The sequence below is a fragment of the Amblyomma mixtum genome, chromosome 6 (genome assembly GCF_055824585.1).
Source record: "Amblyomma mixtum isolate Tamu chromosome 6, ASM5582458v1, whole genome shotgun sequence".
NCBI classification, from domain to species: domain Eukaryota; kingdom Metazoa; phylum Arthropoda; class Arachnida; order Ixodida; family Ixodidae; genus Amblyomma; species Amblyomma mixtum.
The window spans coordinates 79,266,565-79,286,027 of NC_143017.1; the positions used below are offsets into that span (position 1 = coordinate 79,266,565).

At 48.6% G+C, this 19,463-nt stretch overlaps 1 protein-coding gene across 1 annotated transcript in view; it reads left to right on the top strand.

Annotated features, from left to right (window-relative positions):
* Positions 1-19,078, top strand: part of LOC149339486 (disintegrin and metalloproteinase domain-containing protein 10-like) — a 34,876-nt gene extending 15,798 nt beyond the window's left edge. The window contains exons 9-14 of the mRNA XM_089550929.1: positions 4,253-4,409; positions 5,480-5,578; positions 13,420-13,610; positions 16,876-17,087; positions 17,808-17,969; positions 19,073-19,078. Coding sequence (XP_089407055.1) covers positions 4,253-4,409; positions 5,480-5,578; positions 13,420-13,610; positions 16,876-17,087; positions 17,808-17,969; positions 19,073-19,078 — 827 coding nt within the window. The remainder of the gene's footprint in view (positions 1-4,252; positions 4,410-5,479; positions 5,579-13,419; positions 13,611-16,875; positions 17,088-17,807; positions 17,970-19,072) is intronic.
* Positions 19,079-19,463: the final 385 nt, after the last annotated feature.

A 19,463-nucleotide genomic window follows, 5' to 3' on the forward strand; every position in this document is an offset into this window, starting at 1 on the left:
TCAGTTATAATTAAAAAAAAACCGTTGTGTGATTTGATGCTACTGAGAATCAGCGCTAAAGTGATGAACAGAAATTGGCAGTGGTTTAGCTCTGGTTAAACTTGGAGGATTGCGAAAGCAACGAGGAGAAAGAGAGAGAGGCGATGGAGAGCGCGCGGCAGCGGCCACGGCGGCAGCTGTTCAGGGGGTAATGCCCCGGCGCGCTAGCTATGCGCCGCTACTGCGCATGTGCAACTGGCGAGCGCGGCGGCGGTACCTCTGAGTCACCCGCGCAGCGACGGCGGCGGCGCGCCAGCTGTGCGCCGTGTGACGTCTCTGCTTCTTGCGCATGCGCAGTATGGCCTTTCTTCAGCTCCGCGAAATGGCTCGGCGACTCGAGTAGTGTTGCTTTCGCAATAAAAAGCACAAAGTTCACTGAGCAAGAAGCCCTTATGGAGGGTTGTGGCAAGGATAAAGGTTTGTAGTAGAAAACCTCTCCTTCAAATCTGTATACGGCGTGAGGTAGCATTGCAATATATCCTATAGTTTGTAAGTTATGTACGGTCTGCTGCAAAAGTGTACAGTCCATCGCGTCGTTCGAATAAACGGGGTGCCCGTGGACTCTATACTTTTACAGCTGACGGCACTTATCAATGCTCTTGCCTATCAAGGAGTTAGGAAGCCCGCTTTCTTCAGCTTGCACTGTTAATGTTTAAAAAATGCATGAAGTGATACTGATGGTGGTAGTGGTTTAGACAGTACTAACCTTTCATTTGTCAAGTCTACAGTTTCTCCACCTCGGTCTGGCCAGACCAGCACAGATTCCGTCCTGGACTATCAACCATTACTCATCTTATAGATGTTGTGAATGTTTTTTTTTCTTTAAGCGTCAATAACTGTAATTATAATTATACAATACGAAGGTGGTTCAAAAAGTAAGGTAACAAGTCCTTTGTGAGAAAAGGTTCTTTCGGGAAATCAAACTGTCCAAAAAGTTACTAAGGCACTGGCACATATTACTTTGATACGTAGCCACCATGCTTATCGAAGCATTTGTTTCATCGGTAAACCAATCTGTCAAAACCGCATAAAAGAAATCAGGGTGCATATCTAACAGCCACTTTACAGGCTCCTGAACTTCGGCACTAGTTCTGAAGTGGTGACCGACCAGGTGCTTCTTTAACAGTCCGAAGAGGCAAAAATCACTTGGTTCGAGATCCGGGCTCTATGGAGGGGGTTCCAACACAGTCCAACGGGAACTCCGTACCAAATCACGCGTAACCGAAGCCATATGTGGTACAAGTTCTTATTGGGAGGGACGAAGGGTGTCTCCATTACATTGATCCTTTGTTCGTCTCAGGTATCCCAAGATGCACGCACGTTTCGTCCGCTGTAGTGATAAGGTGCAGGAATGGAAGACCTTACACCTGATACTGCATTAAGTGCGAGAGAAACAACCACATTCGCTCGACTTAAACCTCGTCTGGGAGTTGCCACAGTATCCAGCGAGAACTCCCGGTAACACCGTGTGCCGCACTCTGCATACAGTACACTGCCAAGGTAGATGCTGAGTTCGTGTTTAATCTGCCTCATATGAACGCGAAGATCGGCTCGAATCAACCCTACGACACGGCACACGTCTTCATATGAGGTGGACGTGCTTGGCCGCCCTGGCCTTTGCTCTTCTCGTATATCTGTTCTGCCTTTATCGAATTTTTTGGCACTATAACCACACATGTTTTCGTGGTATTACACTCACTCCGTAAACTTGGAGTTGCTTGATGATGAGCAGAAGTATAAATCGTTTTCTTTAAACGCAGAAAGCTTATTACGCTTCGCCTTTAGTCGACGACCGCGTGCTGTCAGAGCCTCTATCTTGTAACTGTATTTTGAAGCGCGACGGTACAGCTGCCTCCATCTCCTGGCAGCGTTTGAAAGGTTTGATCGTAATTTTCTGTGGAGACATTGAATTTAATTCACATGGGGTACTTACACACGCGTGAGAGCTCTTCGAGCACCCTCGTATTATTGGACCTTTCTAAACAATTTGATCGCGTATGCCTCAGCAAATTAAGCTGTAGATTGGGCGACAGAATTCTAAGCAATCTGGACACAGCTCATACATAGCCTTTGAGCATACGGAATCTGCGGCAGTTCCCGTCACATCAGGGGCTGCCCTTGGGTCCGTGCTAGGGCCACTATTTTTATTTTCATTAAAGACATTACAAAAAAGTCCATTCTAGTATCAAACCCTTTATCGATAACTTCCCTATCTACGAAGCAATTAACTGCTGTGAATGTTCTATTTACCCCAGCAATGCTCTCGTCCCTGCGCTGTTCCCTAACCATGCAAAAGAACCAACTAGCCCTCCAATACGCTCTTGTAAACTTCATAATGACATGTTGATGTGTTTTTACTTTGTCCTCACCATGAGAGAATGGAATTGCCTCGACATTTTTTCCTCACTACACTCTCATAATATCAGTTCAAGTCGCGGATAGAATTCATATCAACTAATCAACAGCGCTATCTTGCTTAAATATTGGGACACATAACAACACAACGGATTCTTAAATTAATGTGAAGCATATTTTATTTTTTCTCATGTATGTTGCCATTTCTTTGACCTTTTCGCTGTAATTCTTGCATGGCTCCGAGACGTCTATTTATTTTTACGGCTTCTTTTTCTCATTCTCTTAACGTACAGTCGCGAGCAAAAAAATATTAGCACAGATCACTGGCGATCCGAATTCGTATATCTCACCAAGCGGCGCTGCGGTACGCAGACGTGCCTAACGGGTCGTTTCCATGTTTGCAGCCAAGAGGGGGACAGCAGCAAGTAAGCTTTATCAAGCGTGCAACGCCCGAGCGTTGAAGTGCCGACCCAACGTGACTGTGCTTGCGGCATATATTTTGGCTCGGTCATCACGAGCAAAGATGGCTTCTTTTTTATTACTGTTTTTTTATGTCCACGATGGTCTACCAAAAGGAACTCGCGGGAACAATAGATGATAGCGCTGCTTTTAGCCAGTAATTTTGCTGTCCGTGGCAGTTCGCTGAACCCCCCTAATACTGTAGAATGGGAGCGGCCCAGCACGCTCGTTATCAGCCTCTTCGCCATCCGCAGCGCCACGCGTTGTCATTCCAGAGCTCTGGTGTTCCGTCATGTGTGCTAATCTTTTTTACCCGTGACTGTACCTTGTTCGTTTGTGTTCGCCTTTTTTACTTTCTGACAAGCAATCCTTGAGTGCACTGTTTGAAATTATAATTTTTATCTTTCTTTTGCCTGCCTGCTATGGTCTGTGTTTGAGACTGACAGTATTTAAAATAAATAAATAAATAAATAAATAAATAAATAAATAGTCCAAAGTTATTGGCCTCGTACGCTGAGTTACTGACGAAATCGTAGCGCAGTGCACAGCGTTTTTGGCGATTGCTGTTGTAATGGTGATCGTAGGCTCATTGTTAACAATTAAACGACTAGAATGTGGACTATTCCATCTGGTTAAACCCCTAATTAGGCTTGTGCACTTTCCGTTTCTTTTATCCTGACTGCCTGCTTTTTGGTCAGGGAAAAGCGTTCATACGGCCGTAATCGCTTTAACAGGGCACTGCCTTCTGAACTCGCAGATCGATGCACGTGTGTCGTGCGGCCATCGACTCTATTTGTCGCCAGCAGTTGATTACTGACGAAGTGAGTAGCTGAATGTTTCGAATAGGACCCACATCTTGGTGTCCCACGGTTGGTGGTCCCCGCTTTGCCACGCAATGCCAGCCACTGATGGCCAGTCGCCGTGTTATTGTAGCGAGAGCTACACTACGCCGGCTCTTCGAGCCTTCAGCGGGGCACCCCTTGAGCTCCGTGGCGGCGCCGTGGCCTTGAGCCGGTTGGTCACGTGGTGCGGAGGAGCTGCTGCTGCGGTCAGCGCGACGATCCGGCGAAACCGAGCTGCAATCGAGTGGAGAGGGGGAGAGGTGTCGCAGCTGTATAAGTAGGCGGCTCGGCGGAGCTCTCGCGTCACTACAGGTTTAACCAGAGCTAAACCATAACCAATTTTGTGTTTTGGTTTCATAACGGCGTCTTCATTACTGTCCCTGATTCAGCATCCGAGTGCTTCCTTAAGTTTTCAGCGTTTCTGTTATCTTTCCAACGGAAACCGTGTTCCTTATTCAAGGGCAGTGAACAGCACTGCTTTAACGGCTGCGCTGCGGATGAATGACAGATCAATGGTACAAGCACGCTTACCCGCGTTACCCTCCCTTTCCTTACAGGGCACAGCGGGCCCATATGCGGCAACCAGATCGTCGAGGGCACCGAGGAGTGTGACTGTGGCGAGAACGAGGCCGAGTGCACGGACAAGTGCTGCTACCCGCGACGCTCGCACGACAACAAGAACGGCTGCCGCCTCAGGAGCTTCGCCAAGTGCAGGCAAGCCAGAGATTCTTTGCGCACCTCCGTGGCAATACAACGTTCCAACATGGACACCAGGAAGCCGAGTCAAGAAGAAGTGAAAAAGAAACACGAATCGCATTTACAAGCGTGCTCAACATAAGAGGGCAAGAGTGCCCACCATGTTTGAAAAAAGCTGGAGCGGTAAACTCCAGAGCAATGCGCTCTGAAAAGGCAGCAGAGGCCCTGTTTTAGAAACAGTTTTAGATAAGCAAGCGGCATGAATGCGAGCACTGCGCCTGAAGCACTGATGGAACCAGATACAGATTGTTTCCTTCACAGGGCACCACTGCAGCTCTGTATACAAGACTGACGAACGCTGTACATGAGCCTGCCTAAACCGCAATCGCGATACGGATCATTGTCGGAACAATTGTCGCGCATGTTGCGCATTTATTTACGCTTCTTCGTGCGGCTATTCAATACAGTTTTAACACCTAACTTGTCCTGCTGAGGTAGCAAACGAACTGGGTACGCACGGAAAAGGTGAAGCCGGCGGAGGAAAACACAGTTCACACGTTGATGACATCCTGTACCCTAAATCTTTGATCGTTATGCTAAAAAAGCAATTGCAAAATACAGATGTACTGCAGTCGTTACAGCAAGTCGCCCAACCAAAGAAACTGTTTCATTTTTTAAAATCCTAAATTTAGCCTATTGGGTGGCTCCCGCAGTTATAAATAACGTTCTTACCCAACTGACGACCTACATTTTAACAGGCCGTATCAGGCTGTATTATAAGAACCACAGAACCGCTTCTATTAACCAGCCTATTGATGAGCCTGCGTTTACCATGCCACTGAAAAACTAATTGCCTGTCAATTGCCGTGCGCGCTTACTATGCCGTGAGTGTCTCAAGTAGAAAATAAACAGGTAGTACGGCCTCTCAGCAGGTACGACAAACGTTGAGCCGTGTGGAGATGATCAAGGTGTTATAAGACAGATATTTGTTTTGCAGAAACAGAAGTAACGAGCCATTCCTTCCCAGACACTAGCGGCCATTTACGCCATATGTAGTGACTACTGCTTTTTTCCCACCTTTCCAACAGCCCCACGGCCGGCGCTTGCTGCACATCGGAGTGCGAATTCGTGCCCAAGGGGAAACTGTGTAGCGAGAAGACCGACTGCACCGAGAGGTCGTACTGTGAATATCCTTTGTTGGGGCTCAGATTTGCCTTAAAAAAAAAATGCACACACGCGCAAAAAACCGGCGGGAGCCGAGGTAATTTCAACGGGTGCCGTAATCGTTCCCCTGACATGGCCGTCCATGTTTGCTACATGAACCTATGACCTTTCGAAGAACAACCTCTCACCGTTCACGAAGCTTTGCTGTCGTATCGCGTCTATAGTCGGATACAACTTAAGTCTGCAGTGAAGCTTCGCTCACATTCAGCCTCCGCGCACAGAATTCCTCCACGGCAAAAAAATAGTCCGCTGCTTAAACTTTTCTTGCTACCTAAACAAGAAGCCTATAACAAAAAAAAATATGAGCTCTAGAATTTTGATACGCGGATTGTTTGATATAGTCAAATATTAAAAAGCTTATTTCGTGTACTGTTGCGATTGGCCAGCGGAGTAATACAGGACGCCAGAGTTAGCAACTCTTGTTTTTTTTAAGTGGTATCCTACTATAGCGGCATTTGTCAATAAAGACTGCTTGCTTTGCTTGAAATGCATAAAGCGACGGAAGCGTCTGGAGATCATAGCGGCGAAAAAAGAAATGCAGATTTTTACTTCATTCCCGTTAAAGCTTTTATTACCGACTGACGTTTATGTGGTGTTGCATGAACACCCCGGCAAGGCCCGCAACGGGCCGCTGAAGGACACGACTCAGTTCCGAGCGGAACAAAAAGCGGGCTTGCGCCCGTTCCCCACGGTTTTATTCACACAGCCAACAAAGTCACTGTTGTTCGACCAGATTTACAAATCAGCTAAGTGAATTGTGTGTCGACCCAAGAGGGCGCCACACAACATCGTCTCCCCCTAGGAAATAATATTGACATTGCGAAAAAAACACTGCTCTCTTAACATGTGCCGCGAGACAGCAAACATTCTACAATGGTCACCAAACAGATACTCTCCGATTTTATGGTTGTACTATTTCTGTTATGACGTGTTGAAGGCACAAAAATGTTTCATTTCAGCAGTCATTACACATTGCAAAAGAAAGCACACTCATTATACATTGACTATGGGTACGACATACGATCAGCCTCACCCAGAAACAACACTAGATTCGTACATCCGCCGTAACAAACAACACACAAGGAGATTCATCATTATACAAAACCTATCACAACATCATTGTGCGCTGAATGCGAAAACATGAGGAACTCTTGCAAAGAAAGGAAAATGAGTAAAAATCACAGTGATACAGGAGTATTCATTCATTACCTGCTTTAGAAAGTCTCTATGACTGGTCCACTGGCCACGGACAGCTCAGTCGAACTACAGGCCAAGAAAAATTACCGACGATTACGTTACTTCCTAATGCGAAATTTGAGCGCAGCAAATAAGCTGTTGCACCTTTTCGATAGTGAGTCAACCCCAGCTGCGGAGTTGGTTTCAGGGACAACGCCGCCGATGCCGACACAAACAATATGATACCCTCGCTTCCGCAGCGCTAAGAACCAGGTCTAGCCGTGGGAAGGTGGTCACGTATTCGTCGACGTGCCGGGGCCTACGTGAAATAACCGGCGCGTCGGCAACTGAAGAGCACCCTATCCGCCACACAAGAACAGGGGGAGGGGGGGGGGGGACCCTTTCCTCCTCTTTCTGCATGGCGGCGACGGTGTTCTATGCAGTCACGTTATCTTGACTCTCTAGCGGCGTCAGCGGCATCCAGCGGTATCAGTCGGTCGCTGCTAGCGCTGGGGGATGAAAGGGGGGCGGAGCTGGTTACGAGGCCGACGACAACGCCGACGACGACGCGAAACCCAGGAACGGACGCCAAAGAGCTGCGCTCTAAAACAGGTGTGCTACCCTTCGCTCCAGAACTACATCTGGTAGTCTGCGGCCCAGAAAGGTGGTTTCCGCTGACGCACTGGGCGCCCGCGGTTGTGCGAACTGGAATTCCCTGGGTCGCTTTGCTCAGGGGAACTACAACTGCTGTCCTCTGTGGATTCGATTCTACTGCTTAAAGAGGTGGACGTGTCGTGCGCAGTGGTGCGGCCACTTTCGGTTGACTTTGACGGCCTATATTCCTTCCCCCCCTCGTTGCGCGAAGCGTTATCCAGGGTATCTGCAACAGGAGGCGACACATTTTCAGACATTGCGGCACTTGTTTCAGCTCCGGGCTTGTTTCGAGTTGTTGTCATTGCATTCTCAGCAGCATGTGCTAAGCCTGCATAGGAATAATCTATGCTTGGCGGGCTTCGAATATTTTCTGTGGCCGGCAGTACCCGGACCAGTTTAGAAGCATTCCAGACCTTACCATCACTCAGTAAGAAAGTGCTTGGACCAAGCTGTCGCTGAACTTTGAAAGGGCCAATGTATTTGGATGGACCTGCTCTGAATGACCGCACCTTCACTGTGTCACCGATTTGCACGGCTGTTGGCTTTGCGCCTCTACGTCTATCAACGTAGTGTTTCATTTGCTGCTGCTTATTTTCAACCCTATGTCGCATGTGTGTTTGCTCCGAAGATTCGTGTTCTGGAGACGTTGCTGTAGCGGAAGTTTGAGGCAAGTTCCAGGTGCTTTGCTGCGAATTATGAAAGGAAGTACAGCTCATGTCGAGTTTCGAGCGCGGTTGCCGGCCGTGCAGCAGGACTGCCGGTGACACGCCCGTAGTTGAGTGGGGCGTAAGCCGGTACCATCCCAGATGTTGCAGGACAGCTTGTTTAACGGGTTCTCCTTGGAGCTGAGCTATTTGAATGGTCTCCTTCAAGACCCTGTTGAATCTTTCAATAAGGCCATTTGCTTGAGGGTAGTAATTTGATGACCGCAGATGCTGTATGCCTCTCTCTTTTAGAAAGTCTTCGAATTGTCTCGAAACAAATTGTGGCCCATTATCTGTAACTATCGAGTCTGGAAAAGCCTCTCTGCTAAAAACAGATCAGAAAGTCAATGACACCCTGGGATGTTACTGAAGGAGTGAAGTAGACTTCAGGCCACCTGGAATAATAATCCATTAACGTTATGGCATACGTTGGACTCTGCGGAATGTTCAAAGGCCCCACAATGTCCATGGCTAGCTTCTGCCAGGGGCGGTCCGGCCAGGGAACTGGCTGGAGGGGTGTGAACGATGGCTTAGCTGACTTGTCAGCTGCTTGACATATGAGACAGTGTTTGATGCATTCCTCTACCTGTTTATCAAGCTGCGGCCACCAGTAGCGTTCTCTTAACAGTTCTTTTGTGCGGACTATGCCCGGATGTGATTCATGGGCCAACTGTAGGAAAGTGGGACGAAGTACTTCAGGAATTACCACGCGATCTGCTCGCATTAGCAGACCATCTACAAAGGATAATTCCTCTTGGATGTGAAAGAATGGCACAAGATCAACTGACAGAGCCTTCTTGTGCAACCAGCCCTTGCTGAGCTGACTGATGACCTTTTGCAGGGTAACATCAGAGGCTGTTGCATTCTGTACAGTAGCCTTGTCGACTACTGGTGTTACCAGAGAAATGATTTCTTCCTCCTGATTGCCAGAATTTTCTCCGACGGGCAGCCTGGACAAGGCGTCTGCCACATTATTTTGTGTGCCCTTGCAGTACTCTACTTGGAAATTGTAGTTCAGCAACCGAGCTGTCCAGCGAGAGATGCGTAATGGTCGGCGACCCGAATCGCCGGCGGAAAGCAAAGCAACCAATGCCTGATGATCGGTTCTGAGTGTAAAACGTCTACCCCATAGATATACATGCCACTTTTCGCAAGCAAACAAACAGGCTAGTGCCTCACGTTCACCAACTGAGTATTTTCTCTCAGCCGGCGACAGAGCGCGTGACGCAAAAGCAATCGTATGAAGGTGCGACCCTTCATTCTGCTGTAGTACAGCTCCCAATCCAACGTCTGAGGCGTCAGTGGTGACTACGACAGGTAATTCCGGGTTGAACATTTGCACAACAGGTTTGCATGCCAAACGCGCCTTAACTTGATCAAAACTATTCTGAGCTTCCACCGTCCATTCAAATGATTGACCTTGTCGGAGCATTTTCCGCAACGGTTCCACTAAATCTGCATAATGATGCAGGAACTTGGCGTAGTAGCCAGCTAGACCTAGGAATGATTGCAGTGACTTGACGTTCGTAGGGGGAGGTGCATTAACTATAGCTTTGATTTTCGATTCCATGGGAGAAATACCCTGGGCCGACAGGTTGTGCTCCAAGAATGTGAGTTCCCTTACTGCAAAAACACATTTCTGATTCAATTTCATTCCTGTTGTGGAAATGCGAGACAGCACTTCCTTCAAGTTGCGATCGTGCTCCGGCTTGGTCCGTCCCCACACTAAAATGTCATCCAAATAGCACACTACGCCATTACAGCCTTTCAACACGTGTGACATAAGCTTTTGAAATGTAGCCGGAGCAGAAGCTAAACCAAAACAGACTCTTTTAAACCTAAATAGTCCTTCATGGGATATGAACGTTGTCAACTCACGACTTGTTTCTGTGAGTCCCACTTGATGGTATGCTGAAGCCAAGTCCAGCTTTGAGAACCACGTAGCTCCTGCGAGCAACTGCAAGAGTTCCTCCGTGTGCGGAAGTGGGTAGCCGTCGACGACAATAGCTTTGTTGGGCTCCCGCAAGTCCACACACAGGCGAAGGGAGCCATCCTTCTTTTTCACGACGACCAGCGGAGACACCCACTCCGATGCGTCGACGCGTTCGATGATGTCCTCGCGCTCCAGACGCGCGAGCTCGTCGGAGACTTGTTGTCGCAGTGCTAGCGGAAGGCGTCTCAGCTTCGTACTGACGGGAGGAACACCTGGTCGGCGGTTGATTTGATGGACGTAGTCCTTGACAAAACCGAGCTCACTCGAAAACAAGGCTTCAAATCCTGGCGGTGTGTTCTCCGGAACCTCGAACGGATGACAAGTGGCTTGGAGACAAGTGAGGGTTGACCCCATCACGTTGATGTGTAGTTTCTGAATGGCGTCAAGGCCCAGCAACGAAGATCCTTGTCGAGTGACATGAAAAGTTACCGATGCTTGAGTATCGTTGTACTGCATGTCAGCTTCGAAGGTGCCCAGTGTGGGAATTAACTTGCCGGAGTAGTCCCGGAGAGCCAGGGTTGACGACGACAAAGTGTAGAAGCGTGCAAAATATTTCCGAAAATCAGCATTGTTGACAAGAGAAACGGCAGCCCCAGTGTCGACAAGTAGAGGAACTGGGTTTCCTTTAAACGTTACGGTAGCTATTATCTCTTTCTTATTTTGTGGCAATTCTATGCCCAGAATATTCGGAGAATTCAGGATGTGTACTTCCTCCACGGTAGAGGCCGGCGCCTGCGACGCGCGAAGTGTCGCGGACTGATGCTGTGAGCGACAGACTAGAGCGAAGTGTCCAATTTTTCTACAATTGTTGCAACGACGATTGCGGGCTGGACAGTTTCTTGCGTTTGCATTATGTTTCGGAGAGCCACAACGATAGCAATACGGTTGACGACCCCCTTCCTGGCTTTCTCGCTCGAACTCCGGGCGCCTTCTTCCATCTTGGCTGCTTCTACCTCCTTCCTCGGTTCCGGGGACGCCACGGTGGAAACCCGACGCTGTGTAACTGCGCCATCCGCCTTCTTGCTCACGAGCACGAGCGGGCGTTCGAAATCCTTAAGTTGCTTGACGAATGCATCCCTGTTCGATCGTCGGATTTTCCGTTACAGGTTCGTCGACGCGATAAACCGGCGTTCCCTCATAAGCTGCATTTGCTTGCTGTACGGCTTCTAAAGCTTTGCCAATTTCTTCTGCCTTGGCCAGCGTAAGCGTTCGGCCAGCGTTCAGAAAACGTTCGCGCAACGCTGGGTTTGAGACGCCTTCGATGATCTGATCTCGGACGCGCTCGTCGAACGCCGAGCCAAATTCTCACGTCAACGCAAGTTGTTTAACTGCCGCTACATACTGGGTAAATGGCTCACCGGGCAGTTGAAGTCTCCGGAAAAAACGGTGTCTCTCAACGATGAAATTCGTTGTGTCTGCAAACAGCAGGTCCAAGCTCCCGACTAACTGTGTGTATTCGTCTGTGGTCGTCGCTTCCGTGGCAGGCTCGAGCGGCGTCTGCGGAAGTGCTTCAGCCGTTATGCCGGCGACTGCGGACGCTTGCCTAGTTTCTTCATTGTTGAAATGCTGGCGCTGTCCCTCCGCTCCGAGCAGCGTGAGAAGGAGTGCCGCTTTCCGCTCCGGTGCCCAGTCGCTACCACCGGCCGACAGGAGGTACGCCTCGAAAAGTTTGAACCAACGCTTCCACGGCACTGCAGGCGAACCGGGCGCAGACAAAAACGGCGCGGGAGCGAGGCCTGACGCCATGCTGACGCAAAGTCTCTAAAGTTGCAGGAGAAGGTGGAGCGGGGCAGCAAAACACACGCCAGTCGAAGCAAATGGTACGACAGTCGGGGCAAGCGTACAAACGTCACTTACTGTTATCCCATCCTCGTCGCCAAAATGTGGTGTTGCATGAACACCCCGGCAAGGCCCGCAACGGGCCGCTGAAGGACACGACTCAGTTCCGAGCGGAACAAAAAGCGGGCTTGCGCCCGTTCCCCACGGTTTTATTCACACAGCCAACAAAGTCATTGTTGTTCGACCAGATTTACAAATCAGCTAAGTGTATTGTGTGTCGACCCAAGAGGGCGCCACACAACAGTTTACAAAACCGAATTATCAAGCATTACTGCCTTAACCGCTAGAAGCTCCAATAAATAACTGCACCTATTTACTTCTCCGCGAACTTGGGACAGTACAGTTACTTCAGGGCAACATTTAGTGGATTGTGCTGAAGTCATGCAAGCAGTTACTTTCGCCTTATTCTTCGTAAATACAGTGCGCCGCGAAAACCGGAGAATAAAAATTGATTTTGACCGCCTGAGTACAGCATAGATATCACGTCAAGATAAGTCTTAAGTTTCAGCATGGCGCACCACGATAACAAAAACAAAAGAAAGTAAAATAATCAGAAAGATAATCGGAAACCTTAGTGATTTTACTCTAAATGTGTAAACCGTGCATGATCGCGAATTATAATTACCCTGTGTTTACTCCTACAGAGTGGCACAGGGTAATTACAGAGTGGCACACAACAGCTAGTACAGAGTGGCACACAACAGAGTGGCACACAACAGCTAGTGTTTACTCATACAGAGTGGCACACAACAGCTAGTGAGAGAGGTGTTGAAAGAGAGCTGGGGAGGTAAAAGTTTGCTAAGCCCGGCTTTTGTAATTTTCTCCCTGCGGCAACTGATGCGAATGCTGAGACAGTGCAACGCCCCTACGCTGCTGCATTAGACGTGTCCTATACTTCCTACGCCAGCTTTTCGATACCACTGAGGTCAACAGCAGCTCCTTGAGCAAACCACGGTGCTCCTTCAGCAGGTCCTCGGGGCGCTCGAAAGGTAGGGACCCAGCGAGCCGGCAACGGCGAGCGGAGACCCGCGCCGAGTAACGGCAGCCTCGTAGACGACGTAGGCCCTCGTCGGGGCGCGCGAGCGCCCAACTGCAGGCACAAATAAAGTTTACTCCAATCCAATCCAATTATACACGTGTTTCGCCTTCACTGTTGCGTATAGATCGTGAATGAGCGGAAGACGCCGTGGGCAAAATATTGCTGGCCTCGTTCTCACACTTAGCGGTCGCCGTCGTTTGAGGGTCATGAACGGCGCCTCGGGCTACTCGCTAGGGCTTTGCTTGTTTAAATGCGCTACGCTGCCGAGGTGAGATCCGGTTTGGAGGTTTAGCCGGAAGACACACCCCATAGGCACTACCGCATTTCGCACTGACTTGGGGGCACGTGACAAAGCACCCGAAGGTTTTTCCTTGACTCGCTTTATCGCCGCCGCCTCACCGGGAAGAGGGCCAAGTGTCCCAAGGCAGCGGCCAAGCCAAACATGACCGCCTGCAACAAGAACACGCAGGTGTGTCTGTCCGGCCAGTGTCTGGGTTCCATCTGCCAGAAGTACGGACTCGTCGAGTGCTTCCGCAGTGCGGGAAACCTCAACATTGAGGAACAGTGCCTCCTCACTTGTCAGGCACCTGGTGAGTAACAGCACGCCCACTACGCCAGACACGTGCACTACCACTAGTACAATGAGGTGGAGGGGGGAGGGAGGGGATAAAGCAGAGTGGTCAACGAAGATGTAGACGGAAAGGAGTCGCCGTCACCGCGGTGAAATGTGGCGGATAAAATTCCGGCTGCCTGGTGTTACTAATATGTACTGTCATCGCGCAGTCAATGGTTGTTTTTGCATTTCGGCTTCATCGAAAATGAAGCTGCCTCAATAACAGCGCATTTAAGAACTAACGTCACGCGCTTGAGAACGCAGAATCGAACGGTCCTTGCCTGATCCACTCAGCAAAGCATACGAAAGTTAACTCTGGACAAAGGGGGCTGAAGAGGGTTTGCTGCCGAGATGATATAGCGATAACAGCCCAGCTATTGGGAGGCAGCGAAAGGCGAGTAGGGAAGAGAAGTACCGCGATTTTCGATATACAGCCCACACATATTGAATAGTCTCCGTGGCTAGATATTGATTGAAAAAAAAAATCATCTTTTAGTAAAATGTCAGTACCCAGTACATCTGACGGAGCGGCCATTCGAGAATGAGCAAAACGTGCATGAAAATAAATGTGCAGGCCCTTATTAGTATGATTCTCGATCGCGGGACACAAAAATGTCTGTCTTTTCTACGTAAAAAAAAAAGTTCGCTATAGTCTTCATTACCGTCGCTGTTACTCTTTTCTACGGGTGCAGAGTTCTCCAAGCCGGCTTTAGCGAAGCCACTGACAAACTGACAAGCTTTGAAACATGCCAGCATTCCACCACTCACTTTCACACTTAAGCCCTTAGAAATCAAGATAGCAACTCTCGCCAGTAAGCACGCGTGCGACAAGCCAGTTACGCGATGGCGACTAAAGTACAATGCAATTATGAAAATACTTCGCAATAGAATCGCACTTCGCGTTTCCTGCTAAGCTAAGCGATACTGAAAGAAGAAATGCTGTGTAATCCGCAGCTATACCGGTTGTTTTACCTTTAGAAGATATTCTGCAACTTTTAAAAATAGTCTCTTTGAATTCAAAGAGTGCTTCGTTTGGCCTAGCATTGTCACTGGTGTAGCACATCATAATACAAGTAAGACGCCTTAACTAATTGGCTGGTTAGCTAATATTCAATAGTTAATTTTCTAACTATAACTGTTAACCTCGTTATTTATTGAGAGACCTGTAGTTCAACGTATGCAGTGCGATGTCAGTGCCAGAGCCCTCAACAACAACGTCTCTCATAGCCTGATCGATTCGCTTTGGGACGTTCAAACCCCATAAATAATAAACCAGTTTTTATAATTTAGAAACGTCGGAGATGTGGCGCAACAAATTTCTACTACAGCGCGCCGAAATACATACGCTTTCAAAAATCTTGCAGGCAAAACAACCCCTCTAGTGCACATAACTGGTCGAAGTAGCCAAAATTTGTTCGGCTACAGCGCCGAGGATAGCTACGTTTTCGAAAAATCTAAAAGCTGATGGGGATATTATTTACGGTGGGCTGTACGCCCCACAATAATGAGGCTAGCAGTAATAGTGAAAAATGTAACTCTTCGATATTAGTTAACCAGGGCACTAGATAGCAAGTTTTAGCTGTATTCTGACGTGGTACACCGCTGAGATTGCTACGCCGAAAAAATGTCTGTATAACTCAAAAAGGCTATTTTTTAACTTGCAGAACATCTTAGGTGAAACATCCATTATCAACTTGCAGTGTCCATGCCGCGCTACAATTGTTCCAGTGCGCGCCTAACACTCGCTGCCGTCACCCTCTTGGCTTACGATAAATGCGTGACCCCATTTTCAATAATTAGGGAAGCGCGTCTGGCTTAACATTGCTTGCCTAGGCGTTCTATACATAGGTCAGTTAGCTGATGGACGCCGCGTGTGGCTTCCCAAGGGCCCGGAAGCTCGTGCGTCTAAGCGAATACAGGTGGCGTGGAAAAGTACGACGGGTGCGCCTAGAAATATTTGCTTCACTCGCTAGACTGCGTTACGGCGCAGCGATCGACACGGAAAACTTCATCGCAGCTTGCCTCTACATAGACCGCAAAGGACAAAAATTTTAACTTTTAAATATGTATAGCCGACGGACTGTATACTGAAGATTAGAACAGCCTTCTGCAAATCTTGTGATCTGGCTCTGACAACGCTGGTAGTAATGCATTGGTGACACAGATTCGGCGTCGGCCCAAGGCTTAACTTTCTCAGAGACATGAGAAATCTGCTAATACTTCCGTTACATTCAAAGCAATTTTCGATATTTTAGCCTCTTTAGATTCATCATTTAAACCTTTTTATTATTCGCACCTAACTTGTGCGCCACCTTCTATTTGGCAATTTGTTGCTTCAGCTCTCGCTGTCGCATTACACCCCCCCCCCCCCACACACACACACACTATTTCTCCTACGGCCCGAGATAGTCAAGTCATTTCCGGAAAGATAGCAGGCGCCCGAGTGAAGGTGCTGAAATTGTTAACAACGAGGTATTGACAAAGCTTAAGAACAGGGTAAATGTGCAAGGTCAAGTTCCGGAGGCAATCGTTAGCTTTGGGCTGGGATGGTAGTTGAGAAGTTAGGGTCACGTTCAACAGAAGAGGCCAGAGATCACCGTAACAGCCTCACCTCATGCTGGCGGCTTTGGTTGAAGGCATGAATTTTAATTTCTTTGCACCAGTATAATTACAGTGCAAGAAAATATGCTTAGCTCTTCACTACAGAGCGAAAGAAAGCGAAAACAGGACAAGGCACGAAGGCAACAACAAAGGCAATAGCTTCAACTGCAGGTTCAGTTCACTGCCTCTGGCCACTGTCTTTGGTTGCCTTGTCGCAGAGGCTCAGTACCTATGGAGCTGGGCTACCAAACCCGAGGTCATGGGTCTGAATCCCGACTGCAGTGGCCGCATTTCGACGGCAGATAAACACGAAAACGCCCCTGTGCTGTAATATACGAGTGCGCGCTAAGAAACCCTAGGTCTTCGGTACAGCTGTTGTAGGACACTTCTGAGCCCTGGAGAAAATGGGGAAGATTGCATATCCTTTTCTATAATATAGGCAAGTCATTCTGAAAAAGGGAATTGTCACCACCTTGGGAACGTCAGAAAAGATGATAGCTTAGAGTAGGAAAAGGGCAGATGTCCGTTCGCCCATGACCGAGTGCTGCGCGGATCCTCAGCTCTGCACAGCGGCTGGAAGCATTGCGTCAGTTGAGCCCGCAGCCTCAGATGGTGACGGCTCACCGCAGCCTCCATCGCAGGCAAGTCGGAATGCAAGGTGGCCTGCGCCTTCCCGGACATGGCGAGCCACTGCGGCGCCAAGCTGCAGCCTGGCTCCCCGTGCAATGCCATGCGCGGGTACTGCGACGTCTTTCATAAGTGCCGCCTCGTCGAGCCCCGCGGATTCCTCTCGCGGCTGCAGGGATTTTTCCTTGGCGGAGAGTCGGTGGACACCGTCTACGAGTTCGTGGCGGTAAGGCCATGCCACCCCATGCGCTGCGGCCATTGGGCATGTTCCCGCACACGCCAGGGATTGTAGCGTACGTCACAGGGCTGATATCAGGAACTGTAGCGTGCGAGAATTACTTACCTTAATTATCTGCTGTTGCTCAGCACCACTTTTTATGCGAAAAATGCTGTCAGATACTACCTATTTGCTGCGACTCTTGAGATATGGATCTGGAACAGAACCATTATAAAATTCCACACTTTATTACTGTACGCTTCACTTCAGTAACCAAACATATATTTAGTACCTTTGTCAAAAGTTGAAAGCCCAAGCGATTTCCTTCAAGGCCGCACTGCTTCGGTAGTTATGAACCACCAGAGTTCTGTATCTCTGGAAGATGGAGGCGCTCTACTCCTGATCCATCCAAACGTTAGGACTTTCAAGGATGTTACAAAAGTACCTCTACACGGCTCGGAAGCAAATTCACTGGGCTCTGTACAAGCTGTTTGCGAAGGCTGTACGACGAGCTTACTTGCGTTGCGACGCTTAACAATATGGGCCAAGAAAGCGTTGTAAAAATTTTAGCACGAATCGGCGTTTGAGGCCGCCAATTCCTTCTTAGTTTACCGATGTAGTACATAATATGATGAGTAAGGAGCGAATACGCGGAGGTGCAGCCGAAGGCACGACAGATGACTTACTTGTCATTCATAAACGGGTGGGCTCTCGTCCACTTGCACGCAGCACCACCCGATCTCAGCGTGTCTAGTGGTCCTGGGCTCGTCGTGGTTCATGATGTTGGTGTTCCGCTGCTTCGCGCTACACACGCCCAGCCACAACCCGCTTAAGAAGCCGCCCTTCAAGCTGAAAGACACGCTGCGCCATCCCATCAACACCTTCGTCACGGTAAGCGCATGCGACGCACTCTCTGTGTAGCTATGAGTTCAGGCCGTTCGAGCTACATTGGAGTTTTAACGTAGGACTTAGCTACTATTGAAAATGTTTTCTGACTGGAGGGGACATGCTTCGCGTGTCGGCTGCTCGCGCTTGTTGGAGATCACACGTGTATTTCGGGGTTATCGAGAGGGATATCAGCGATATTGGTGCGAGTGAGTCGTACAGACATCTTAATTTCCCGCCTGCTGCGTGCGAAAAATCTAAACCCTTGTGTGTACTGCGCATCTGATTAAGCGTCTGTAAATTCCGCCCTGTTTGCATCTTCGTCAGAAGCGTAAAACATAATGTGGGGCAAAAAAAATCGTCATGAAAGATCACCTGATTTTGGAGGGCCGGTTCAAAACCGGCTCCCTCGCCTGCTGCCTCCTACTATTTCTGTTTTCCCATCTGCGGGTCCCAAATTTCGGCCGTTGTGCGCTATCGCAGGTATGCGCTGTCAGAAGCGGCCGGAGCCCAAAGTGCTTTGCTAGCACATTTCTGCGCCATTGTAACGAAACGATCTCACTGGCTCAGTTTCCGAGGAACCCGTACGTGTGCGCAACTGAACGCTGATCTTTCTGCCGCATTCCTTGACAAACTATGCGGAAATAGACCATGGTATCCTCCTTATTCCTAGCGTATATACCACGATGGGTATCATACAAATACGTCGACAAATACGGCCACGGCATATACAAGCAACAATAGCTTTTTCGATATACGAGCTCAAGGGTGCTAAAGCCGAAAGGTATTAGCAAAGCTTTGCGAGTAAGGCTCGTTTTAGCCTTAGAGATAGCTAAAGTTTACTTTGCCATTTTCTGGCCTGTCGTCGTGATTGTCGAGTACACGGGCCAGTCATGATTCTCACCTCATAGGAATTCCTGTTAGCCCTATCTTGATTGAGTGTAACTAGTAGATAGCCGCTGTGCAATCATAAAACAGTCTATTTGTGTGACAGGCCAGAGCAACAGCCTTATGCACGTGGCCCCTGTTCTAACTTATCGACCATCAGTTTTCTCAGCATCCAGATTTAGAGGTAGTTATATGTATATACTTTTGTTTTCTATTCGCAGAACTAACGAGACGGAGGCGCCTTCAATTGCAAGTGCCTTGCTTGGAATTCGGCGGCTCACCCCAGCATAGGCTCCTTGGCGCCGGCTTCTCGACCAGCCAAAAGTTTAGTGTATATATTTTTTTAAATAATGGCGTCTTATGTCATGAGAGTCCGCAATACCGTGGCCACGCCTCTTTTGGGCATTATAAACTTCATTCGTTATATTATGCGAATATATGCGTCAAAGGTCTGTTTCATTCCTTTCCAAATAAAGCCACCCACACTTTTTTTTTCACGCCTATTTAAAACACTTGGGCGAGTGCGAAATTAAAATTAAAATTATGTCGCTTACGACGGTGGCATTGTTTGATGTGTCCTTGCTACGAAGAGCGCATTGAAAACTTACTGGT